Source organism: Stegastes partitus, unplaced genomic scaffold (genome assembly GCF_000690725.1).
Source record: "Stegastes partitus isolate 25-593 unplaced genomic scaffold, Stegastes_partitus-1.0.2 Scaffold582, whole genome shotgun sequence".
Taxonomy (NCBI): Eukaryota; Metazoa; Chordata; class Actinopteri; family Pomacentridae; genus Stegastes; species Stegastes partitus.
In genome coordinates, this window is record NW_007578313.1 from 110,551 (window position 1) to 137,877 (window position 27,327).

At 40.2% G+C, this 27,327-nt stretch overlaps 1 protein-coding gene across 1 annotated transcript; it reads right to left on the minus strand.

Moving 5' to 3' along the window:
• Positions 1 to 27,327, minus strand: LOC103362556 (leucine-rich repeat and immunoglobulin-like domain-containing nogo receptor-interacting protein 1). The gene is made up of 2 exons (XM_008288935.1): positions 27,283 to 27,327; positions 1 to 4,156 (listed from the first exon to the last, which is right to left on the minus strand). Exon 2 carries the CDS (start codon positions 4,142 to 4,144, stop codon positions 2,297 to 2,299), a length of 1,848 nt encoding a protein of 615 aa, XP_008287157.1. The 5' UTR covers positions 4,145 to 4,156; positions 27,283 to 27,327; the 3' UTR covers positions 1 to 2,296.

Sequence of the window (27,327 nt, forward strand, 5' to 3'; positions counted from 1 at the left end):
TTTAAAAAAGTCCATAGATTGTTTAATACAACATACCATATTCTCAACAATTCAACATCAACAAAATTTTGTTAATTAAAAAAAGAAAAAAAAAAATCTGCATATTACCTTTATTGCACAGAACAATTTGAATGTATTTTCCATAGATTTCTTTTTTAGTATCTTTTTTTGTAAAAAGTTGGCTTGGACTACATGGTCAATATAGTCCAGGGTCGAAACAAAAAATAAAAAAAAATAAAAGGAATAACAGAAACCAAAAACAGAATCCCGGGATCCCACGGGACTGAAAGAAAAGGCTAGGTACAGTAGCCACACTTTGAACAAAGAGAGCATTCATAATCAGCAAGAGGGAAAACCATGAGCCATATCCAGTGTTTTTTTTTTTTTTTTTTTTTTTTCCTTTATGCAAAACGGATTACACCAAAGCTGCTTCAGATTGCTCCATGGTTGAAACCATCTGTGTCACTCCAACCATCTGCATATTCAGTCCATACTTCCAGCCATTACTGTGTCGTTATCTGTAATGTCATCCATCATAAATAACTTAGCCTTTATCCTCACACACGTTTGCAAAGCCCAGCTGTCCGCAGTGTGTACTTGAAAAGGTAAGGCCGTATCCTCAGATTTCATATGCAGGGCCAACTGGGAGCAGCTGATATGCAGCAGTTCTTTCCCCACTGACAAACAATGCACATTTCTGGGGAAAAGCAAACCTGTAAATGATCCTGGAAGGTAATATTTCAATTGCTTTAATGGGGCAGGGAGGGGGCATCATCATAAATAAAGCATTAACTTCAGTAGAAAAAAACAAAACAAAACAAAACAAACAAACAAAAAACAATGACAGAAAATTTCTACAGCTTGAGGAGCACACTGAATCCAAAACCATCAGCACAACTTTTTTTTCCCCCCCTCACAGTCAGGCTGAGCACAAAATAATACCAATATATCATAGCTACTGAAATGCAATCTAAACGGCAGGGGAGAAGCGCTTTTAGTATCAAGGTACCACTGCCAGCTATTCTGTGTGATGGCAAAACTACACAAAAGATGGTGCATCTATTGTTAGTACAAAGCATCATATCAACAACATCTCACGTTTCCCTCAGTATCGTGACCTCTGTCCATGTGTGTGCTGTCTGGCTTACATCTGAAAACTAAGGCTGCATGACACTAATGTCTGGGGTCAAATGAGTACGTCAGAGCATTCCTTCAATGCTAAAATCCCATATTAAGAGACACGTTTGATATAATATAGTTTAAGGCTAGTTTTCATTTGTAAATTATGTATATATTATCTTTCTAATATTGTACTTTTCTTTATAGAGTTTGGCTGATTTTACAATGCAGCATTATGAATTGGTATCAATAGTAAAGGATGCTCTGATGTTGTGGAATCTACACATTTTAAAAACATTTATTTTGGTCTTTATCATTGCATTATTCACCACACATAATGTCCCATGTAGTAAGCTTTACATTGCCATTCATCGTACTTTCTTGGCGATTAATTAGCTGCTGGAGTGTTCAAATGACTTTTTACTAATATCACCAACAGTCTTGTGTTTACAGGAATTTCTCAATGCGACCTACTTTACATGTTGTGTATTTCAACTCATTTCTGGGGCATACTTCTCTCCACAAAGCTTTATCAGGTATTGTGATACAAATATACATTTGATGAATCACAGAACGATCATGACTGTAGGAAAGTAAAAAAGAAAGACCATATGTAGCACAAAGCATTCACAATTGTAACACTGCTGTATTGTAATGAAAATGTATTTGAAATGCATCAGCATTGTAAAAATGTGCTCATCAACCCATACAAATCTCATTCATAACAGGACATCTAACCTTGAAAGAAAAATCCCCAAAACACACTAAATTAAAAAAATACACACAAAAACAGCAATGGCCAAAATAGGATCTGCCCCTCGCATTCTGGTTGTTTGAACTGTTTTTTTTTCTTCTTCTTCTTCCTTTTCTGATATATTTTTCCAACTATAAATCCATAGGAATATGAACTGCTTATGACAAATCTGACTTTCAATTAATGCCCCCACAGGCCTTGTAGAAACCACCAATGCCCTGTAACACTGGGTGTGGTTTCGTTCCCTCTCAATTTTGAAATTCAGGAACTGCTCTCTTGTCAAGTCCATCAGTCAGGGAAAAAAAAACATATTACTCTATGTTAACAGACCAGGATCCACAGGTTTGTAAGAGAGAAAAGAAAATGTCTTCTTTTCCATTTGTCTTATTTTGAAGTTCAGAATTAATAAACTCCACAGCTCTGTTAAATCATTTTCATGTTAAACTTGCGAGGAGCATCCACTGTGCTGCTGCTCATGCCAGCGTCCGATTTCCGTGGCACATACTCGATCTCAATGTTGTGCTTAGTGTTCCCTTTACCTCTGCTCCAAAGGAACAGCAGTACCAGGCAAAACAAGACGACACCAAGAAAAGATATGAAGCCCATTGTGGTTGCAATGATCAGAGTCTTTATATCAAACGGGAAAGGGACGTTGGCTCTTGTACCGTTAGCACCAGTTTCTGTGGGCTGGTTGGATATGAAGGCAAAAGTCTTGTTGGGCTGGTGTGGCCAGTCAGGCGAGTAGCTATGAATGTGCAGGTGAGCCAGAGAGGTGTCGTTTCCGCCTGCGTTGCTAGCTATACACACATATGTACCATTATCTTGAATCTGGGCATAGCGCACCTCAAGGGTGCCGTCTGGCAACACAGAGAGCCTTCCAATCGTCTTGGTGGTGATAAACTTTTTCTGTGGTGATAGCCACATTATCACTGGAGCAGGATCTCCATCTGCTTGGCAAGCAAAATGAACAATGGCTCCCTCATCAACAAATTTCTGTTGGGGTTTGCGATCCCTAATCCTGGACTTGCGACACGTGAAGTAGTTTGGCTGCAGAACATCCGGGAAGTCTTTGAACTCTTTTCCTTGGACAAATTCGGGGGAGGCACAGGTGGGCTGCTGCCTGTTGAAGTTCAGTCTCCAGCGCCTTCGGAAAACCCACAATAGTCGGCAGTCACAGGCCAGGGGATTATCATACAAGGCAAGGGTTTCTAGGTTGCCAACTGAATGGAAAGCAGACTCCTCCAAGGTGCTAAGAGAGTTCCCAGACACATTGAGAATTTTCAGGTAGTTTAGACCACGGAAAGAGTAGGGCTCAATCATTGCCAGTCTGCCTCCGACAAGGTGAAATTCTTGCAAACGCAGAAGATCGTGGAGCTTATTCCCTTCAATGGTATGGATAGGGTTGTATGACAGATTAAGAAAGCGCAAATAAACCAAGTGCCGCAGGGCTACATAGGGAATTGTGGTCAGGTTGGCATTTGCAATGGTCAGGGAGGTGAGATTTAATCCATACAAGCAATTTGGAGTCATCGTATCCAAATATGGCCAATTGGCTATTTCCAACACTTTCAGCCGATAGAGCCGCTTAAAAGAGTAATCCCGTATGACATTGATATTCAGGTGGCGCAGCCTGAGAGTGATCAAACTGTGCAGGTGGGTAAAAGCCTCTGTTGGCACAGAGGACAAGTTGCACTTCTCAAGACTCAGGTGTTCAAGGCTACTTAGACCATGAAAAGCCCGGTGGGAGATGAAAACCAGGTCATTATCACCCACCTCCAAGGACCGGAGGTTGTACAAATCCTGGAACATGTAGTCCAGCAGGATGACGATCTTGTTCTCACTTATGTCCAGCTGTGTGAGATTGCTCAGGCCAGTGAAGACACCAAGCTGGATCAGCTTCAGCTTGTTGCTTCGCAACCCCAATGTCCGCAAACCATAAAGGTTGTTGAACGCTCCAGGTTCAATCGTGGAGATAGTATTTTCACTGAGCTCCAGGTGTTCCAGGCTGGGAAAGTTGGCAAACTCATCTGGGTTAATGGTTCTAATGCGGTTCTTGCTGAGGTCCAGCAGTTTTGTTTCTGCAGGGATGCCCTCAGGAACTGTCATGAGCTTCTTGCGGTGGCACATCACAGAGCGCTCTTGAACATTGCACTCACAGCGGGATGGACAGCCTGTGGTGGAGCCAGACAGCACGGTGCCCAGCATCAGGATCAGAATGGGCTGCCAGCAAGCCACCAGGTAGCTGTGCCCAGTCGCTTCCCCGGCCGCCATCTTATCGGTTACCTGGGGAGACACAAAGACAAGGCAAAACATATTTGTTAGAAAATTAAACGCTGATGAATCAAGACGCAAATTCCGTGCAGATTAGAGAACATTAAAATATGTCAGCTGAAATACAGATAACAGGTATGGTTTAAAATCACTAAGCGATGGGCCGAATTTCAAAGATGCAGTCTTCTGCTAAATTCAGCAGTTTCATACTATTTGTGGTGGGCGTGTAGACGGCAGTGTGAATTGGCAGTAGTCTGACCGTGTATTTAAAACACTTCTCTTTGGTCATTGTGTGTGTCCTCCAGCAACTGGCTTGTTTAACAATCGTAAGTGCAAAAAGAAAGGCATTCTCATGTGATACAAATGCAAACAGAACAGAGAGTATGACTCCTGCTGCAATATTCATGAGCAGACGCAAGATGAATAGAGGTTACAAGGAATAAGGTATGTGCTTGCATAATTGAGAATGCTGACAGTTTTGAATTCTGCATCTTTCACTTGTCTACACAGAGCTTCAAAAGGTATTTTAAATTCAAATAGCTCCTGTGAATGTACAGCCCTCTATTAGACAAACTTGTGATATTGAAGTGGAAGTACTGATCCTGGCTACATCAGAGGCCAAATCATTCTAGTAATCTACATACATCTTGCTTTACACCCCCACTGTTCTGCTGTGGAATGCTCAACATCATTTCCACAACACACCTTGCAGACAATCAATCAGTCAATGCAATCATCCTGATATGAAGTGATGGTGCACAGCTTCAAGTGGAATTAACAGCATTTTTCAGTAATCTAAGTCATGCTGTGTCACAGACATGTACGCTGAGCACATCTGTGGTTTGTTCTGGTACCAGAAAGTCTTTTTCTACCCTATGCTCCCTTCTTCTCCTCTTGAAGTCTGAATTTGCTGCGTGAGTTAAAACAGTAGGGGGTGGAGCAGCAGTAGCAAGAGGACGCAATCAAAGATGGATGGTGGCAACTGTGATATATGTGCTGTGGCTGACACTCAGCTCATGCAATCTTTTAGGATAAAATATAGACCGTACAGCACTAGGGAATTGGAAACAGATAAATAAATACAGAGTTTAGCAGCAAAAAAACAAACCATATTTAATTTCAATGCCATCTGTTAGTGTGACTTCATCACTTCTATCCATACATGTAGAACTCTCTATGAAATGACAAAAAAATGTTCACAGAAATTCTGAAATAGTGAAAGTGGAAGGGGCACTGTATCCCTCAGGTTTCAATCAAACATTTAATTATCACTTAAAGGACGTCATTTCTAACATTCAAGCAGGAGGGGGAAGGTTGACAAGATAGACTAAGCAAGGCAAAAAACACTGCAACAAAATCCTTCACATCTAATTCGGACTTTTCGTAGGACATGTCTCTGGGGGACTCCGTTTTATGTGTGATAGCTGTTGTCACAATACATGATATTTTGCCAGTGGTATGCGATTTCATCTTTTGTTCTAAATTTGTCTTTACAGTCGATTTTTATCCGATCACGTGGTGCTTCTTCCTGATTCACAGAAGCTCTGTGAAGAGGGATGATGAACACTTTTGTGCTCAAGTAGATTCAATGAACCATATTACATCTGACAGATTGAGAGTGGAGAGAAAAGCAAAAATAAATCTGTGATATTATGGTTGACAGTTAATTATGGGTTGACATGTTACTACCATTGTGATTACTGATAATAACTTCTTTTTCCCCATGAACCAGTACACAATTGGACATCAGCTCATCAGAAAAGGGGGGTTTACGGGTGAGATTTACTTGGCTCAATTTCATTTTATTCCCTCTCAGGTCAAAGTTCAGATTGGGGATTTGATGATACAATCTGTAATCAAGTGGTGTCAAAACAGGCAGAAAAAAGAGTTTGTGTGAGATCAGAGACCTGCACCAGAGCCTGCTGTGCTTCACGCTGCCTTCAGCCATACTTAATCATTCCAATTCCTTAACCCACATTGATCAAGTCAATGCTGAGTGCAGCGAGATGGAGTGCTGTGTATGTGTGTTGCATGGCATGCTAAGACTAAGACTTCCTAAGAGGAAGAAGTGGCCTTATCGCAGGCTCAGCTCCATCTGTCAGCCTCTATCATGTGGCTATTACATATTGGATATCAGTCAATGAGATGCTATTATGTCCGAGTCTATTACCATTGACACTGAAACCCAATCAAGGAAATGATCAAATCATAATCCCTTGTTGGTAAAGCTCCATGACTGCAACTTCAGCAGGTTATGGACTCCAGTCAGGAATGTTAACGAGCCCTCAACACTCTTATATGCAAGGTGAAAATCCACACAATATAGCACTGCATTAATTATCTAAGTAAGGTTTAACAATAATTTGTACAAAATATGTGCCCGTGTTTTCTTTTTTCACAACAGACTAGCTTGGAAATTTATGGCACTCAGCTTCAGCAGCAGACACACAGGGAAAACATGGAAAGACAGGGACACATTAAGATGAAGAATGCCATCCACGGGTAAACATTCTCAGCTCGGTTTTGTTAATGATCTGGTGTTATCATTCCCTCACAGGCATGTAGTCTGAATGCGCTTCTTCATTCCAATCAGCACTCCAGTGAGCTCCCAGAGAATTACATTAATTGAGGTGAAGTGAGAGGGGGCGTGCTTCTCAAAAGAATGAATATGTTCGAGAAATAAGACAACGGTGCTCAATAAATGAGGACCCACTGGTCCAAGACCAGTAATAACTAGATCAATGAATGGTGAGATTAATGCCTTTATGCCAGCATCCACTGGGATCCTGAAGATGTTGCCTCATATTGGAAGTGAATGGTGCCCTATGCTCCCATTACAATGGAGTGGCATTGGAGTAGGCAACTGGATGCACAAGTATAATTAAACGGACATGTAAGATTTTTACTATCCCTTTGCACAAACTAAGCATGTGAGGGTTAATTAGTCACACACTCATATTATCTCATGTCCAAGCTGCTGTCATAAAGTCAAGTTCCATGAAAATTTTATGTTTTCTGTCTGGGATCCAATTTAAAACCAATTTAGATCCCAATCTAGTTATTAGGGTTAATAATCAAATTGCCCCCTCCTAGTAAGAGCCTACAATAACTTGTTTACTGGTTATACATATAGTACAGTATATAGCATAACCTCAAGTGTCAGTAGTAGGTATATAATTTATCAACAATACACACATTTGTCTTTGCAGTACACACTGCAGTACTGCCATTATATCACAGTGCAAAGATCCAGCCAGGTTACTCAGTTTACCGGTCCATGTTAAACAGGTTCCATGCCCCCCATTTGCTGTATGTTGTTGATTGTTTCTTGTCCATGAGGCTTACATACAGTACAGCGTGCTATTACTCCCCTAAATCTTACTCCATGCATTTTAATGAGGCTGTCTGTCTCCATTAAATTCTTCACAATAAGCACAACCAAACACAAGCAGGGAGAGGTATTGTTAAGACTTAAGCATTGCCCAAAGCCTTAGTTTACCTGTCACAAGACATCACTCCTGAGCCTTGTTAAATACCTGTAAGCTCACAGGGAATCCGTGAGATGATGCTGACGTTATCTGCAGCACAAAGTGTTAAAAGCCTTTAAAGCCCATTTCTCTGCAAACTGCTTAGTCAGCTGCAGGTTAATCCTGAATGGCCAAACTCAGCAGGGGAACTGTATGCACGGTACTATGTGAATGACTTTGATAGTCTATCCTTGAAAAATTGACCATTAATTTCATATATGCCTCTTATTGCAGTTAAATATTCGCCTTCATTTTTTTCCTCCCTTTTGGAAAATGACTCTGTCTGTGTATGCTGAAAAAAAAGTCACACCCTGCTACTGTGATTAAATATTAATCTGTCTCTTAAGATGATTATTGGTTCAGTTTTCTACAATAAGTAATAAGCTTCCAGTTATAACGCAGCACATGTATGCACCTACAGCCACAATTTGGCTAAATCCATCTTAACCATGAGTTTCTGACCTTTGGCTACCCAAGTAAGATCGCTCTCCCACTGCTATACTGTTGCTTAGCTGAATTTCAAGAGAGAGGTTACCCTTGTGTCATTGAGAAGCTAAGCTGCCTGCTGGGATTGTTGGCTGGATCTGGACCTGTGAAATGGCAAGGCTTAAATGTAAGCCGAAGCCCGACAGATGGAAAGCAAAGCCCTAATCCAGGCAAAGAAGCTGGTTGATGCAACAAGGTGCAGAATTCCAACTGTGGCCAGCTGTTGTCCTGACAAAAGTCTGCCGTGAAACCTGTCGACATGTTCCACCTGAACTTCACCTCCCAAAGGGGTCATTTTTTTTGTTTCTGTGCAGGTGCTCTGGTCACCGACGTCTCATTTCATCACACAGCACTGAATCCACTTTATTAGAGGAGACCCTACTTAGAGGCAAGCATCAACAGTGTAGTGTTCCCTCAGCTTGAAAAATAAAATACAATCACAATATTTAGAACAACCACACCACAAAGTGCAGCCTCCAAAGAGACCACCATCATTAAATTTGGTGGGAGATGATTGGTGTGGATGATGGGCAGACAAAGCATTGGAATCTCACACGAGAGACCACAATTTCATCTGGACTTCCAGCTGTGATTTGGTTTAGGAATTAAAAGCACTGGGTTTAGGTGAGGGGAGGAATGTGATTTTGCATATATGGAAATAAGTACACTGTTACACTGAATCTGTAGTTAATCAGACCACCATCTCAACCAATAAATATCAAAGTTGAAAATGTCATTGAAATACTCATTATATTATAATTAATATCTAGGTTTTCGTCAGAATGTATTTGCTGTTGCAATTTAGCTGTTTTGAGTATTTTAACCTTCATAAAGGCGGAAGATGTTGTAAGACTGTAGAATTAGAGTATGTTCTTTGTAAATAGGGGCACCTAATGAATTGGTAAATGATGGCATGTGCAAATATAATCTTTCTAAAAGAATCTCTGGTTCAAGCTTGTGAACACGTGCTGTTTTTTCGTGTTGTAAATTGAATATCTTGAGATTTAAGACTGTCAATGGGACAAATCTAAAGACATTACTGTGACCTCAGAGACATCGTGAATGACATTTTTTTCCAAGTATTTTTTTGACATTTCATAAACTAAATGATTAAGTGATGAATCCAAAAAATAATCAACAGATCAGTCAATACTACTTTGGAAATTCGTTCCCTACAAGGTGTATTGATCTTTGCTTGGCCTAACTAAAGGGGGTGGGTGGTGCTGACAATAATGACAGAGAGAATAGTGTCAATAAAAAATATTGTCATTTTGCTTGTTGTGTAAATAGTTAACATGATTATATTTCTATTAGATTTTTTTTTCATGCTCGCAAATATTCAATAAATGAATCTGGAAATCTTAAGTAGGGTGGGATGCACGTTCAAGACAAACAGTTTACAGGCAGCGCATGGTTTTATATGAAAACAAACAAATTGCTCGTGCCAATTGCAAAACTGTATCATTTCCAAATGGGTGCAACTGTGTGATGAGATCAGGAGTCTAATGATTGTGGTTGTTAAAACTTTGAAAGTCATGTTTCATTACACCCAACTTCAGCCAGGCTCTTAATTTGAGCTTTTTTTTGTGTTTTTACAGATGTGTTGGGGTGTTGTGCGTGCATGTGAGAGAGTTGTGTGTTTTTATGTGATGTTCCATCATTATTAAGCTAATTAGCCTCGTCTCCCCAGCTCTGTACAAAGAACCACCATTCAATTTTTGGGGGTTTTTAAGGAGATGAGTTTTCAAAGAGGAACAGCCTCCAGAATGTCAGACTTTCATAAAGTGGATGCAGGAATTTGGAAGGACTCGGATCAGCACTCACTAATGAGAGCTCACACTTTTTTCCCCAGCATCCAAAAAAAATGTATAAAAACAAGCCTGCCAATAGCTGAGAAAAAATTATATATATATATATATATATCAGATATCATTTGTGTATCAAAGGCATTTTAGACTGACATTCAGGTTCTAATAATGTTAATCCTCTCAGTGTTTGACAAATAACTCAGTTCTGTACTTTATCAAAAGCTTACATTATTACCTTTTTTGAAAAGCTACAGAAAGCTGTGCGAGGCTGAAAAAAGCTGTATTTTTCACTCTGTACATTTATATGAATATATCTGTTGTCCAATAGTTACCTTGTATAAAGAACCATTATAAATTTTCACCTAAACCGTGTGTGGGCAGTGTGGTATCTGTATCACACTTTTTAAACTAAACTCACAATACAAGTATCACACAGATTTACCTCCCAGCTCTAAAAGCAACCAATTTAACTTCTACTGATAAAACCTTGATCAAATTTCTTTGAAATGCATCTGAAGTGGAACAACATTATACGAAGTTGCGGCTTTGATTTAAGTTAATTTCAGTTGTTGTTGTGCCTTTATAGATTTCTGTGAAGCCTATCGAGCAGTTTGTAATCAAAAGTGAAGCTCCAGTGTCCCTGTAAGCAAGTTAACTAGAAATGAATCAACTAATGCAACTTTTCAAATTAAATGACATGGGAAGGGATTATGGTAAATTAATTCTAAAACAGCACTATAACCATTATTTCTTTTCTCTCCACTGTTTCTTTTGTGTGTTTTCTCTTTGGGCTTTGTTGATTTAAAACTATTTAGGCTGAGACTTTACAGCCGTGCAAGCAACTCGGCGAGGCTCTACTTAGGCACAACATTGATTTGAGTTAACTGATAATGTCTGAATGCTGTCGGGTCATTTAGTGTTGCAGGTATGTGGTCATAAACCAAAGATTGGATGCAGTAAATGGGTGTCTGCAACGCAATTTAAAAACAAACGATATACTAATAGAATATCAGAGTGAAATTGAAAACGCAAAGTCTTCAGGTTGATCCTTTTCAATTCATTAGACATACAGACAAACATGCTGCGACTGTGCACCTGCTGAGCGGGTAAAAACGTGATGTACTGTGTAAGAACATTCAGAGTGTTTATTGGCAGAAAGCAACAAAGCAGAAAAGCTAGAAGAGTGAAAGATTGAGCTCCCCTAGAGAGAGCTGCTGGAATAGCCGCTCCCCTTTTGTCACAAAGGCTGAGAAAAAAAAACGATTCACACAGAGATGTTATAAAATTTCTGCTGGTCTGTATTTTGTTTTGTCCCTGATGCTGCGGCCCCCAATCTGAGGCCTGATCTTTTGGGTTGGGGACAACTTGCTGACAGAGCCTTTAAGACTTGAGGCAATTATGTCAAAGGGGCACACGGCTAGACATGGTCTCGTCTCCGAACACTGCAGGAGATGCCGACCTTCAGCGCTCCAGAGGCAAAACTGAAAACACCGCTGCCATAGCAATGAACATAGCAGAAACAATAAGCGTTGAAGGTCACAGGGCTTTATATTTCACACTGGATACTGATCTTGGATGAGCGTTTTGGCGTGTGGGCTGAACCTGGCCTGTCCTACTTTGTTTCGTTTGTACGACTGAGACGCTAGCACTAACAAGGCCCCATGAGGCGCTTTTAGAAAGTCTGTTTCAAGCAATGGGCCAAAGAGATGATTTTTTTTTTGTTTTTTCAGTCAGCAGCTCTTGTCATACTGTTTTATAACATTTTCAGATCACAACCTCTGTGTCACTGATTATAAAAATGGCGATAAACGTGAAAAAGGCTTGAAGACATCTGCTGCTGCTGCTGCATGAACTATTTGATTAATGGTTCAGTCCAACCATACAATGAAACGAACACATTTGAAAAAACTTACATTAATAAACTCATTTCAGATTCTTGGTTTATTATCTTTATCACTGAGCTTTTAGCAATTGAGCAAACAGGGTGCTGATGAATCTAGCATACCGTACCAGCAGATGTGAGCTCATCAAAGGTTATTCAAATTGTCTATATTCCACTTTAGATTGCTTTAGATCTTTAGTGCACAAAATAGACCCAAAGGAAACATTAAAACTTTACTCAATCTTTAAAATTGCTTTGATAACACAAAATTAAATGGATGTTACGATTATTTGCACTACAAAGTATATGTACATTAACATGAGGCCACAGCTAACACAAACTTGCACACATTTGTCTTTTGCAAAATACAACTGTGCTATTCAGTGTCTTTTCATCCAAAACTAAGAAACCTTTTCCTTCCCCAGCTTAAAGCAGCTTCTGATTAGGAAGAAACACTGACGTGTCACCATTATTATTATTATAATGAATTCACAGGCTATTGTGCACAAAAGCAAAGGAGCTTAGGCAAATAAACAGGTCCCCCCATCACTCCTTTGATGAGAAGCCGTGAAAACATTTACTTATGTAATCATCCATCTTTTCTTCACCTCCACCAGGCAGCTTTCTTTGCACAATTTTAAATCCAATTTTCAATGAGAGGCAAGAGAATCAAATCAAACCACATTATAAGATGAGATCCACTAGCCACCTGAAAACTCACTCCTTCCACTGCTTCTGCTGTCTTTCTTATAACACTCAAATTACAGGCTTTACTTTCAATGTGAATTAGTCTTTACTGTGCTGTGCAAAACTGTAAGACACGAAAAATAAATCATTTTAAAAAATAATGCCGTGCTCAGGTTTTATGAAGCACAGTAAACCGAAAATAAATAAATGATTAAATAAAATCAGTTCGGCACTGATCAGATTTCTGGCCTTGATGAATAAGAGAGTGCCTTGTATTGTTTTCACTGTACGGTATGTTTTTTTTTTTTTTTTATGTATGGGAGTAAAGACAGATATTCAACAACTGATGTTGACCAAGCTGAAGGACATTTACACTTTGAAGCAAACAAAGTCTCCGTCAACCCAATCACATATCCCGCCAGTGCACCCGAACGTATTTGAATAATCCACATTTTTGCTCAGAATTAATCATTCATGAGTGACGAGTTAATATTATGCAGCAGAATCAAGCCCTTACCTCTTCTATTGCACATAAGCATTCGCCAAGACATAGTGTCAGAATTAATTTAAGACTGACAGTACTTATGCAAATCAAAACAGTCCTCAAGTGGTGCTACGGGGGGGGCGGTATCGAAAGGTAAAGACGTTAAAATTGTAAAATTGAACATAAGAACCCTACTGAATCTTCCTAAATTGATTCAAAAGGGTGGAGGGAGGCTAAATGAACGTTTTGCGAGGGGGGGTGAACATATTATTCTTCTCACTCAATTTGTGAGTGAATAAATTTTTCCCTCTCATGAAATGAATGAATTTGGCAGTTACCCTAAGTGTGTGTGTCTGTGTATGAGTTTGTGCTGGGGTAATTTGTTTTGGGGCAGACTCACCCACTCCATCAACCCCTCCATATATGTCTGTAGGATGTTGCTTTAATAGCTACGACTACACGAGTTCCTCGATTAAATCAACAAGGAAACATGCCTGCGTTTCATAATGAATAATTTAAGCTATATCTTATCGGCTGCTCGGGAGCGTGATGGGCACAGTGTGGAGAGGCTCAGGGCCGCATTGACTTTAATTGTGACTGGCATCTAAAGGTTTTCCTCCCAGTGTGGTGAAGAAAATGTCCCCTTTGCTTAGCTGGGCCTGCAGCTCAAAGTGAGGCCTTTAAAAGGGAAATGAGCTGTAATTAGTTGATAGCGAGTTGACCCTGACGCAGAAAATGCCACGCAAAAAGCACTGCAATCAGAAATTGGAGGATGCTGCTGTTGCATGCCGTAGCAGAGAGCAGCACAGATTGCAAACAACAACACTGGCAAAAGGCGAGCTCCAGCAATGCAGGGGGTTTGTTTACAACATTCATTACTGGGTGGCAGGATTTATTTACTGCAAGTAATTACCAAGGAATGCTTGTCAGGTTGAAAAGGATTTTGTGCTGTTAAAAAGGTACAATATATAAAATCTGCATTCAAAAAAAACTACATAAAAGCGTTAACAGAGGGAAGCAGCAAATTACAGGGAATTTGTGGTGCTGGAGTCCACCTCGATCAGAAGAAACAAGGGAGTGAACAGGTCCTCCCAAAGGTCTGTGGTCCCTCCTCCGGCTCAGAGAGATAATGTCCTGTAGTTTATGTTGTGGTTTGCTTAACTCAGTTTTTAAGATTGTGTCCACTGCAAAACCACAAATGCAACACATGCACTATAGAGATGATTCGGGATGTTTTTCGGTAGAGTTTATGTTGTCAGTAGTTGCAATAGCTTCTTAAAGTGCGAGGTGGTATTACAAGATGAGACAGGAGAGCTTGTTAGTATGCTAACTTTAGTGCATGACATAATGTCAGAATTGTTAATTAATTATATTTGGTTGATAACTTGTGCAAGTTTTTGATCATTTTAAACCAAAAAATATAAAATACATATGATATCTTTAAAGGAAAATGATAAAGGTATCACCACCTGTTATCCTGTATTCTGTATACAACTGGATTTAATGCAAAACAAACTATATTTTATGACTACATCGATTGGACAGCAGTGGACTTTAACTAATCCTCTGTACAGCATCAGCATACATGGTTGCTGATAAGAAATTGCACAACACAAATATCAAAGATATGTTCTTAGCACTACATAAACACAGTTAACATTATTGCCATAATTGGTCCACCAGAGAGTGCTGATGTGTTTGTGTTTCAGCTGTAAAATGCACAGCTCAGTACATACAGTGTGTTTGTCACAGTTCTATTATCACCAAATGTACATGATTTAAATGTGTTTGTGCAGTTTGTGAATCAGATTTTTAAACTCCCAAATATTACTTCAAGTATCATCTTTAAAAGCACGGTCTCTGTCAGGCTTCAGTCCACATGGTAACTATTTGCTGATCTATTTTATTTTACTTTCAGGAGCTCTCATGCACCTCTGGTAATGACAAGGTTTAAATTAAGAAATAATCCTTGTTTTGGAATAATTACACTGATTGCTGAAGCGTTTTTGTGTAACTTGCAACCCTTTTTTTTTATCTTGCTCAAAATTCACTGACCTCAAATATAGGAGAACATGTAATGAACTAGTAATATATATATATAAAACATTTTTTACATTCTAAAATATCATGATTGTTATTATCCTCAAAACCCTGCACCAGTCTGATTCTAGTGTATGCACACAGTTTTCTTTGATATTTCTTTGCTGAAGCTGGAAATATCAAGAGTTTTCTTCTTTTTTTTTTAATCCTTTCAGAAGAAGAGATTAAATGGTTAATATCAGTTGCAAGGACATCTAATAATGCAATCCTGAAATGGAAAAGCCATCCCTATTCAAGCAAGAAATGAACGGCATTGAAAAAAGGTAAAGCAACATCGCAGAATCCATCTCCCACTGCTTTTCTCTTCTTCTATACAATGTGTGCCATTTTACATCTTGCCACTATCGCATTTTCCACAAGATTCAAAGAACGAAAATAGGTAATAGAACAACTTCCCCAAAGCAACCTTAGGTCATTCCTCTCATTTTTAAAAATGGCATAGTTCTTGCAAATACTAGTTTTTGTAGGACATCCATGAAGGTGAACCTAATTCAAAGACAGGAGGGATGGTATTTCATGGATTTAGACTCAGATCCAGTGTAACCACACCTTGAGCAAGGTGACAATGTAGAAGATTCAATACACAATTTCATCTTCAAACAATACATTAAAGGGAGAAGAAATAAGGTCTCTGATTTTTTTTATTTTTTTTTTACCACCACGCAGTTCTTGATTTATGGCTCTCAAACGGACAGACTCTTCTATAAACTGCCGGTGCAAAGTCATTTCAGTTTACTCATTTAGAATTTATCTCTTCCAATGGCAAGGGCTCAGACAAAAACACTGTCTCACGAGTGCTTTATCAAAAACCAGAGGTGCATTATAAGAACTGCAGTAGTCAGCCAAAGCTCCCAGGCAGACTGTGTTTATGCACCTTAACAAAACAAAGGTTGGTTTTTTTTTTTCATTTCTTCTCCAAAGATATGTGAGAAAAGTCAAAAGGCACATTTAACCTCCCAAACAATTAGTGACAGGTCCGCAATGTATCACCGAGGTCTCCCCGTTCACCGTCTATTTATATGGGCAGGGTATTCTGGCTGTTGTTTTAATGAGTGTTGACCCAGACTTCCATCTGTTGACTTTCAGCACTAAAACATAATGAGAGTGGACCCAGAACAGCAAGGCATTTGAAATTCATAAAGTGCTGTTCTTGCACTGGCAAACAATGACTCAGGATCCCTGCTCCGGCTAAAATGAATCACCTGATTGTCTATGCAAACGAAATGGCGCCTGTTGAGGCATGCAAACTAATTGTAAATGAATTGTCCAACGGCTACGGTCTGGTAAGTTATCGATTCAAGCGGCTTTCTGTTAATAAAATAGGCTGAACAGTTGACACGTAGCAGTGAAATTAGATATACATATATAGTTGCAAGACACTACAGTTAGCGTATGAGCGTTTGTCAAGAAATTGTGAATCAATCAAAACAATCCAGAGTACAGGGCTGAGACGTTTGACCAAACTGAGAATTATTATAGATTTGCTCCAACCTGTAGCACAGTTCATCAATAAATCCTTTGATTCGTGCATTCAACACCCAGTATTTACATTTTTCTCCTTTTCAAAAAATTATTTCACTGCAAAAACCATAACATGTCAATACGTTTTGTTTTTTTTTTCTTTCTTTCTTCTTCTTCTTCTCTCCATTATCCACAGAGAGACGAGCAGGCTTGGCCGAGCCCACCGGGGCTCCGGTGCAGAGATAGGGGAGCTTAATCCATGTCCTCTGAGAGATCGCCCAGAAAGATGAAGCCTTAATTAGCCAGATAAAACCCCACATAATGACGCTATTGATAGCGACTGGGAAATAAGGTCTAAGAAGAACAAAAAAAAAGGACTATCATATATAAGATGGCTTGGGAGACAGTTAGTGAAGTAACTGCAGCGGATGGAAAAAAAAAAAAGTGGGGGGGGGGGGGGGGCAGTTCACTCTCATTCTCAACTTCAGCAGGGGAGAACTGTCTCATCTCTCTGAACAATCCACCTGCTCCAAATTCTCTCATAAGAAGCTTAGAGAAAAATGCTGACCTTCATATAATCAAAGATTATGTGGAGGAAAACAACAACAGTTTTGGAGTACTTAAGCAATAGCACTCATGGGAGGTTCGAGCAATTAAAGGCAAAATTACTTGTCTAAGCTGTCCTTGTATCCTCCCATTCCCTATCTTTGGTTCCCCGTTGTAGGAGAGGAGGTCATAAAGATAGCGAAAAGAAGAGAACCACATCTCTACAGCTCTGCTAATCTTAGGGGTACTAGAGGGAGCCGAATCTCACTTTTAGAAAGACAATCTAGGTATTTCACATGCTACACATGGATCAATGACAAGGTGACCCGGCATAGTAATACCAGATGGCTTTAGGGTTGGCAAAGACACCGCAAATCCCTTGTCAACACTCGTGCACCCCTTAGAAGAAGTTACAGAAAAATGCATTAGAAGTTTATTCCTTTCAGCTTCTTATCCTTAAAGTAAATCTGCTAAAAACAGATTTAAAACGGTACAAGCTCATATACAGTATGCGTGGATTAATATCTCTTAACACGAGGAAAAGCCTCATTAGAGAGTGAGTGCAACTCGAATCAAAGCCCATCCAGCCTCAGTCTGCAGAGCTGGGAAGTGCGATCCATTCTGCCACTCATGCCTTAATTAATGAGAATGACTGTCTTTTTCCTTTGTTTCCCTCCAAAGAGCAGTGCCTTTGTTGAAGCATGCTGACAGGCAGATGATATGCTTGTGGACACACATTTTAAAATTTCATTCTTTGTAGTCTTGTCATGTTATCCTTGTTGTGATGTAACTTGTATGACATTTACAGAGGAGATATAAACCAGCACAGCTGAAATGCAGCTAAGTCTGAGGAAAAACCCCAGAAAGATATTTTTTGAGCAGACTTAAAACCTTTACCTGTTTCGTCTGGATTATTAAACACAGTCGTATTTATAGAGTTGGCCTAGGAAAAGTGATAGGAGCAGTGGATTACCCAACAAGCCCTCTTATACCTGTGAGCGAAAATTTGCATTGCAGATTTCAACAACTATTAAACGTTGAAATGATTACTCGAATAATTGTTTCGGCCACTAAGCAAGCAAAAAATATCCAAATACGTCTTCGTCTGCTGGAGAAAAAAAATGATGCTGACTGCAGGAAACGATGACAGCTCTATTTTCTGTTGCTTTGTCGACAAAATAATTCATCTGCAAATCAAAAATTGATAGATTCATTAGTTCTAGCTGCAGGTGCATTACTTGTTTACAGCCACCTGAAAAACGAGACAGCGATGGCACAATGCACACATGATAAAAAATGCTCAGGCTATTATCCGTCCATAGCCTGACATCTGAGGCTGATGGACCAGCCGTGGTAAATGGAAGAGACACTACATATTTTTCTTATCGCTGTTTTACTCATTATTACCAACATGGCAGAAGCAAGCACAAGGAAATGCAAAGGAGCTGAATTATTTATTTTCCATTTGCATATCTACCACAGGTTCAGGACCAGGGTGAGGAGGTGTTGTATTATGGAGGGAGATTACTCCTGAGGTTTCTTTTTAGGGCATAAAGCCAGCCACGCCAATTTACACAGCTCATTACTTAAAATCATATGCAGGGGTTTAATGTATAGTGAGAGTTATAGCATGTTTCGCTGCAAGAATTGATTTTTTTTCTTAGTCTGACATTGACTGATTCTGTCGTAATAACTTTTGCCCACCTTCACACCTTCTCTTGCTAAATCAGTTATGAGACGGAGGGGTTAAATTGCCTCGACCGTCCACGCAGCCCCCATCAGGGCCTCTCAGGCCTGATCTCTTCTCCCCTCCCGATTCCCACAGGTTCCCAAACTACTTTGCACTTCTGTGGTAGCGCGTCACACCGGCATCCAACAAGGTCAAATGCCATTTCATTTTCTCGTCTTTGATCGCTGCCTGGCTCTTTCATCAGACTCCCCCTCCCCATCCGCCCGCACGCTGCCACCATTTTGCCTGTTAAACTGCCCTCGCTCATCCCCCCTCAGATTTAGAGAATGCGACCGGCAGTGGCCCAAGTTCAAATATGTCTGTCCAGCGGTAATGCATAAGCAATCGATCAACTTCAAATTGCTAAACTCTAAAGCCGCAACTGTGCTTTGCTTCTATATAAGATGTTAAAAAAATGTTTATCGAGCAGACCACAAAGCGCATTTGGGTGGGGCATAGGTAAAATGTCAAACCCTCCTACCAGTAATCTGCTTCTCCTCTCTGTGAAAAAAGTTCCTGACATTCACAAACACATTGATTATATGAGCACCTCCATCTTGCCTTTCTGCATTATCAGCCTCCTCCATATATAACCCACAGAGCAGCTCAAGCTGAGAGAGGAAGCTGTAATTTATGCTCTCAAGCAATGTTTCATCAAGGTAACCACATGTTTCAGAAACAAATCTACATGTAACTGCCACGCCACATCAGCATGCTATTTGCATGCAATTATTTCATGCCCTGTATTATTGTCCTCACCTTATCACTTATCATCAGGCTTTAACTTCTAGATATGCTATATTATGCCCCCCAGGTAAAGGCTGCTGAAATGAAATGGATGATTCATATCTTATTTTAATATTTCAACAGTTATACAGTTACACACATGCTTTATTTAAGCAATGAGCTCCAATTTAAAAGAAAATGTGTTAATGTTTAGCTGTGGTAAATCATTGAGGCTGATTCTGAAATGATTAAAGTCTCTCTTTAGTCTTTGATTAAATACCTAGAAAATCATCTTTGTGTATTAAAGTTACAGTTTTGTTTTCTTTTTTTTCCACAAAACAATCCCTTGTTGCTTTAAAATGTCTTACATATACTCAACATTGTTGCTTCGGCTACAGTATGTGGATCCATAAGTCACAACCTCTGTCTATGCACAACAACTTACCTACAGCCCTTCTCAAACACAGTGAAACTACTCTAATCTACGCAGTGGCAAGCTGTTAACTGGAGTAATCCACTCAGACAAGTTAGAAGTGTAAAGTGGTTCTGAAGAAGAACAATGATACGGATAAGTCTCAACCTGCGAGTTGACAGGATTGGTTGCTTTGGTTTGTTATGTCCATCAGTGCATAGCTCTTTTAAGGTAGAAAAGCTCAGCTATGGCGTTGGCTGCTTATTTTGTGTCTTCCAGCATATAATAAACACCACACAGACATGTTAACAAGGTTGAAAACTTAATTGAAAAAACTTTGTTCAACGAATCAGCTCACAGTATTCAGGTCATTATAGGGGACATCTCTGGACTGGTATGTGTAGCTTGACATGCCATCTGTAAATATGGATGATTTGGATTGAATACTGATTTGAAACTGAATACTGAGTTAGACTGAATAATATGGAGGATTGAGTTAAAAAAAAACACAATGAAACACTGAAGAACAATTACACTGCAGAACATTGTAAAACAGCTTTCTAGTCTAGTCAAGAGTTCCCTAATTATCGTCCAGGCTGATGTTATAGATGTTTAATGCCCATTCAGCACATTACCTCTTGTTTTATGCGGAAGAATGTTAAATATTGCACTTAGAAGAAACTCAAGTCCATCCTATTGGTTTGTTTAGCTCTGAAACTTTAAATGTGGAGTTATCTGCTTTTGCCAAAAAAAACCCCCAAAACTTTAAATACTTTAAATATAAATGTAAAATCAATAAAGTTCACCTATGTAACTTAGCTGCATTTTGAAAACTGATTTTTACTAACTCAAAATAAGCCAACAACAGTTTGATTGATGCTTTTCTGAAGACTTTCTTGCTTGTTTTCATATCATTATAAATTGAACAGTTTGGGTTGTTGGCTGCTGGTCAGACTAAATAAGCAATTTTGACACGTTACTTTGGCTCTGGAAACTTGTGACTTGGGATCTGTTATTATTTTTTGAAAATCTTGTAGAGCAAATGATGATGTTTCGAGGAAAAGTAAAATAAAATAGTTATTTGTTGCAACCTTGATGAATTCTGCATGTAAATGCTGTACAAATGCCAGAATAAACCAAATAAAGACAGACCCAGCTGCTATAATCAGGTAGTTCAAATTCAAGGTACAGACTTATAGTAGAATACGTAGGCGGAAAATGGTACTTGGAATCATTACCTTTATTATTTGACTTTCCTAATTATAAAATGATTACTAATGTCAATGTCAACACATTCAAAAACACAGCAAAAATCTCAACATTTCCACATAATGTCAGATAGTTCAGTTTCAGGTCTGTGGGATTATTACTGCTTCTTCACGTCTGGCAAAACAACATCTCTTCATGCCACCCAGTCTGGTCGATAAGCTGAAATCAGACCTCTTGTTTCCTCCCTGCACTTTCACTCTCTTCCATCAACAGTATTAGCAGTTCTTTGTTACAATGTTCTGTCATTCCTTTCTCTCTTTCTCTTGCTCAGCGTTGACAGCGAGTGGGTGAAAGACATCCAGAGCGAGGGAGGGAGAAAGAGAGACAAACCAGACAGACAGAGAGCTTTTAGGGAAGTTAAACTGAGAGCGCGATATGGAGGGAGAGCACCAAAGAGATGGAGAAAGTGAGCTTTTAGGGAACTAAAAGCCTCTGCCCCTTTATACCTCAAAGCAAGGCCCCTGTTGTCTTGAATCACATGATGAATGGAAGCAGACTGTCAATGGATAAAAAGCAACACTGATCTGAACGAAGGAGAGGATAATGGGCTTGAAGCACATTAAAATGTCTGAATTATCTGAGAACACTTTAATCCAAAGATTGCGGAGGAAAGCCTTTCTATACTTTGAGAACATTTGAACAAGGGGTTCCTTGATGAATTCTAATGGTATTAGGGTCTTATAATGGAACTTTCTGATAACAACAAAACAAGTTTAGAGACATATTGAGATCTTATTCAAAATACACTCACCTAATGTGTGTTCATAGTATGTATCCATGTTGCTTAGCTAAATCCTAAGGTGCTGCATCTTGAAAACACTACCCGAAAAACATTGAATACATCGATTGGTTTAAGTATTTTAAGCTACTCTTTCACTTCTCAAATTGGAGGAGACCTGTAACACCTTGGGCGTAAATGATAACTCCACTTCCAAGTAGATCCTCAATCAGCCTACTAGACAAAGGAAAAAGAGTCGAGAGTACTAGCGCTGCACCTAAACACCGAACTCCGTGAACTCTGAATCTCAACAGGGTATTTTAACAGCCATTACAACAGGGAGGTGGGGCACAAACACAATTCTTGTTCCCACTTATGGAAAATATCATATGCTCCATTCAAGTGTGGCTGTGTGAGTGGAGCTGCTGTTGTCCCACAATTGTGTTTCCAATTGTGACTGAATAACACAGTTTGAATGGATGCTTTCAGTAGAACAGATGCAACGTATTGTAATTTTGCTGACAGTACTAATCATCACCACCGCGACACAATTTATTCAGACTCTAGTTATAAATGCATGTGCAAATATCAAATGGGACAATAATGTCCATTGTCTAGAGTTGGAAAGGAAGGGAGGGCATTGTAAATAACAATGGATGTGTAATTCACACCACAACAAAACATGTTTTTGTGTGTCCACCTGAAATGTAACCAGCATTGTATAGCGGTTACCGGTGATTACAGTGTACAGTATGGATCTGTACTGTACTGTATATACAGTATATGGCTATGGGGAGCAAATGAATGAAATTATGGTGAGTTCGTCCTGCTGAGGCTTACTTGAGTGACTCCCACTCAGGTGTTTTGGCTCAAACCTCCCGTCCAAAGCTGCCATTCTGCAGCCATCACCTGCCTCAGCCGACATAATTTACGGCCCACTAGCAGTGTAGCAGAGTGACATTCATACAGTAATCTAGGAGATAGGTGTTGAAGTCTTCCTGGCAACAGGGGTGCCAGCATAGGCACTCATTAGTCCATGCAGTGAATACAAATGTCCTCTCCAGAGGGTTAGTGAGGAGCCTTAGTAAGCACAATAACAACTTCCCAACCCTTGACCCATAACCTCGTCCACCATCAGTGCCATTTTTAATGAGGCGTCCTCCAAGGGCCTACATGGTTTATGGCAGGATGCTGTTTCAAGCCAAGCAGAGATTGAGAGTTAATGTGAACTGTAATGTTATGTAAATTACAACTGCAGGGTTATTAAACTGTGGGAAGTGGTCAAGAATTGTTAGAGTAAAATCTAAATAAAAGCTGCATTGAGGTTGCATGTATACTGGCGGAGTTGCACTCTACACATTCTTAATCCCACAATCCATCTCCCCTGGCTGTTACCAATCGAAAACGTTGTAAGTCTGCTTGTTTTTGTGGACGCCTTGATTTTTCACATGAGCGTAAAAGGTGAAAACACTCCCTGAAAGTAGAAATTCTCATTTTCACGGCACTGTGCTGGAGATCAGAACTAGAAGCACATGTGTGACTTTTCTCTAACATGAGTCCTTTAAATGTGAATAGACCCTACAGGCTAATGTGAACGCATGGCATTTAGACATGCCTCTGACATTCCTCTAACAAGGCTCTACATGGCAGTGGCATTTCACTAAAAGCGTTAATTCAAATACTAATATAGTTCTAATGGTAAACTGGGTTTTTTATCACTTTTTTCCCCCCTTTGCGTTGCTGCTTTTCATTAGAATGAGCCATGGTACATCTGTCAAACAGCCATTTAAAATAAAAGTCAAGTCACAGCAGGATATGGATATTTTCTATGCTAGTTCTCTGTATCACAAGGCACTGACTGTAAACGCCTTCCAATTACTGTGGAACATAGACGTGGTCTTGCATTGTTGTGACCAGTATCTCTGATATAATAAATGAAAGGTTGCCAATTTTGTGCAAATTCTGGATAAGTTTATAGAATAATTACGGTAATGTGTCCAACATGGTTGGATTAAGGGCAATGCAATCATAATTACAAATTTGATTTCAAAACACAGTGAAAAGCACAATCATGCTGATAAAGGTAAAGTGGAGGGCGCAGCGTGGGTTGCAAACCCCCATGTGTGTTTATACAATGCAGCATTTACAGGAGGAACTTTTAAAATGCAGGATAAAACAACAGGTCTCCAACAAAGGTTTGTTATAGCAGCATGGTTCGTTTGGAGTCTAAAACAGGAGCTTCTTGCTGTTTGGACACCCACAGACCTACAAACCATTAAGCTGTACCGGTGCAAGAGCAGTAAATGAACAATACATCTAATATGTGCACTGTTGCAAAGAACAAAACCATGTTTTGTTCCACACATCAGAGTGCATCTGTGCAGAGAAACATCCCATTCATGACATCCTGCAGCTGCTACATTATAAGAAACAATCGCATGGTGTTTCATCAGCTGCATTCACTTTGAGCAGGTTAGTCTTAAGGGGAAACACCAGAAACACATAGACGCTGATACTGCTGAGGAGCTTTTCGTGCCCCTCCGCTACGCTGCCTGGGACATTTTCCAAACAAGTGAAAAATCAGAAAGGGGCTGCACTGCTGAAGCTGCGAAAGAAAAAAACCCAAACTGGTGATGACTTTCTGACAACACTTGCAGCTGTTCTTCCTCCTTATCTACTTCCACCAAGGACAACAGTGACTTGTGAACAAGATCCTCCCTCCCCCTTCCATCAAACAGCCACTATGATCCCACCGCAGGCCTTTATAAACATGCCATCTCGCCTCGGGCATCCATGTGTCAAGACGGTAGTGGCATCAAGTGGAGTTGAAGCCGGGTCTTAAAAAAAAAAAACGCAAAACAACATAATTGCTGTCCCATGTGAAATCTCTCAGCACTGTCATCGTAACATTATGTAGGCATCATGGCCTCACAACTGGGAGCTAATAAACACCTTGTCAATGCAGTAGGTGTCAGCTTTACACCCAGGATGAGTGTCTCCAGGAGACATGCGTATACGTCATAAGCCAGCATTAGCCTGCTCACTAACACTATTGGTCATTTAGTGTGTTGTGAGAAGGCAAGCCTGTGATCAGTCATCCTCCACTAACATCACGGTCCACACCACCACCACCACCACCACCACCACCACCCACTCTGTCTCGACTGTTCCTCTGCCCCAGTCTGCTGTCAAATCTATGGCGGAGCTGATTTCTTCCATGAATGATTAATGCTGCACACACTCTCGGGCTGATCCTTGTTGGTTTGCCATTCCATTCTCTCTACATGTGATTCGATTACAAACACACGAAGACATAACCATACGTCACTGAAATGCGATGCCGTTATGAGGAGCCTGATTTTTCCTGTGATATTTGATACTCTGTATTATATTGGCCACTATGTAGAGGTTTAGGTTATTGCAAACATTGATCAACGTGTTGTAATTCAATACAGCATGTCAACAGCAGCATAATGTTGTAGGGATGTGAGAGATTGGAGGGGAGGGGGCTTTCACTACACGTATGCCACGGCACACTGCAGGGCAAAGAGGTGAATCCTATTGATGACTTGAGATAGCCAAGGTCAGCGGCCGCACATTTGTTTAATGAAGGCAGCCGGGGCGTCTGGACAAAGCGGATTGAGTCAGCAGTGTCCCAATCATCAAAGAAATCAGCAGCAAAAAAAAAAAAACTCCAGCATTTTAAACCCTGGAAGTGAAATTAACACATCTGCAGGAAGGGATTAAAGAAAACACTTTGTGTGATGGGGTCACGCTAAAGTCACTACGGCAAAGACAAAATAATCAAACATTTATGAATGATGGAGGAGAGAGAATATGGCAGAGTCTGTGTGGGGGGGACACAACGAACTCCGGATGCACCTATGAAGCCCCCTTTGTGCCACACCCTTTGCCCGAGTCTCTGTGTGATATCTCAAAGTGTATCAGCTATCTATCATGTTGGATTGTGCGCCCTGATAAAGCCAGAGATGCTGCTGCTGCTGCTGCTCCAGCGACGGAGGCTGCTCCTGTTCTATCTGGCTGTCCGCTCCCTCCGGCTATTTATAACCAATAGAGCTACAGCACTTTATGAATGTCCGCAGGCACCAGCATCACACAGCCCTCTGATTCCCTGCACTTTCTTTGTGCATTATACACATTGTATATATATATATGTATAAAAAAATATTATACATATCATAAGAGGCAGTGCTGCACAATAAAAGGGAAAGAAAAATCCAGGGGGCCACTGTCATATAGATCCTCTGCAAATGCTGCCTTGAATAGCAAACAACAGACGGAGCGTGGCACCATAAACGCACAAGTTTCATCTTGTGTCCTGTACCGTCGCAGCCGAGGCTATATATAGACCCCATGACAGTTGTCTTGTTGAAAACAAAGAGTCCCAAGTCGTTCTTTTTTTCTTTTTTTTGGGGGGGGGAAGAACAAAAAAAAAAAAAAAAAAAGATGCATGACTACATTGCTGCAGAAGCCTGCTTGCTTTTGCCCATTTAACAGATAGCCATCTTTGCAGATGAATAAAATGGCATACGGGGAGGATCACGACCGCCTCACACTTCCACACAATGAGAAATGTTATCTCAGCATACGTGGCCAAATAAAGGCTAGATTAAGACAACATTTTGCAATTCACTCCCCTCCCCACACACACACACGCGCAAAGAGACACACACTCCACATTCTGCCTCACACACACTCACATTCGTGGGACAATTAAATTTGATTAATGCTTTAAGCCCCCTAGACGAGCACCCAGAGAAAATGCCAGGAAGAAAAAAAAAAAGCCGATCACACTTGTCAAAATGTGCACTGATAACAAATCGATCAATTCATATGGAATGTGCGTGGATTAGATGTATTTATACCTGCAGAGGACGCGCCTAACCACACTCAAGTCCCCCCTCCTTTTTTTTTTTTTTCCTGTTTCTGTCCTGTCAACCGATCCTGCCCTGACCACTCCGGACTTGCGGGGATATTTTTCAATTTTTTTTGCTACCCATCTGACATCGGAATGAGCTCCGAGGAGTTCTAAGACATCTTCTCTGAACTGATGTCGCCACTTCACATATTTTTTTTTCTTTCTTTCTTTCAAGTAGCCCGGAGAGAGCAGGGTTTAGCTGCATCCTGGATCTAAAAAATCTTGGCCTCAGCCCACATTAAACCGCATTGACATAGGCACGAATGTGTCTGCGTAAAAAAAAAAAGAAGCCCTAAATAAAAAATAAAATAAGAACATCCCATTTTTTTTCTCCCCTTTTTCGCCTCCTTAACCAGATACTCACCTGCTGTAGCCTTCACTGCTTCCAAGCATCCTTTCGCATTTCTCC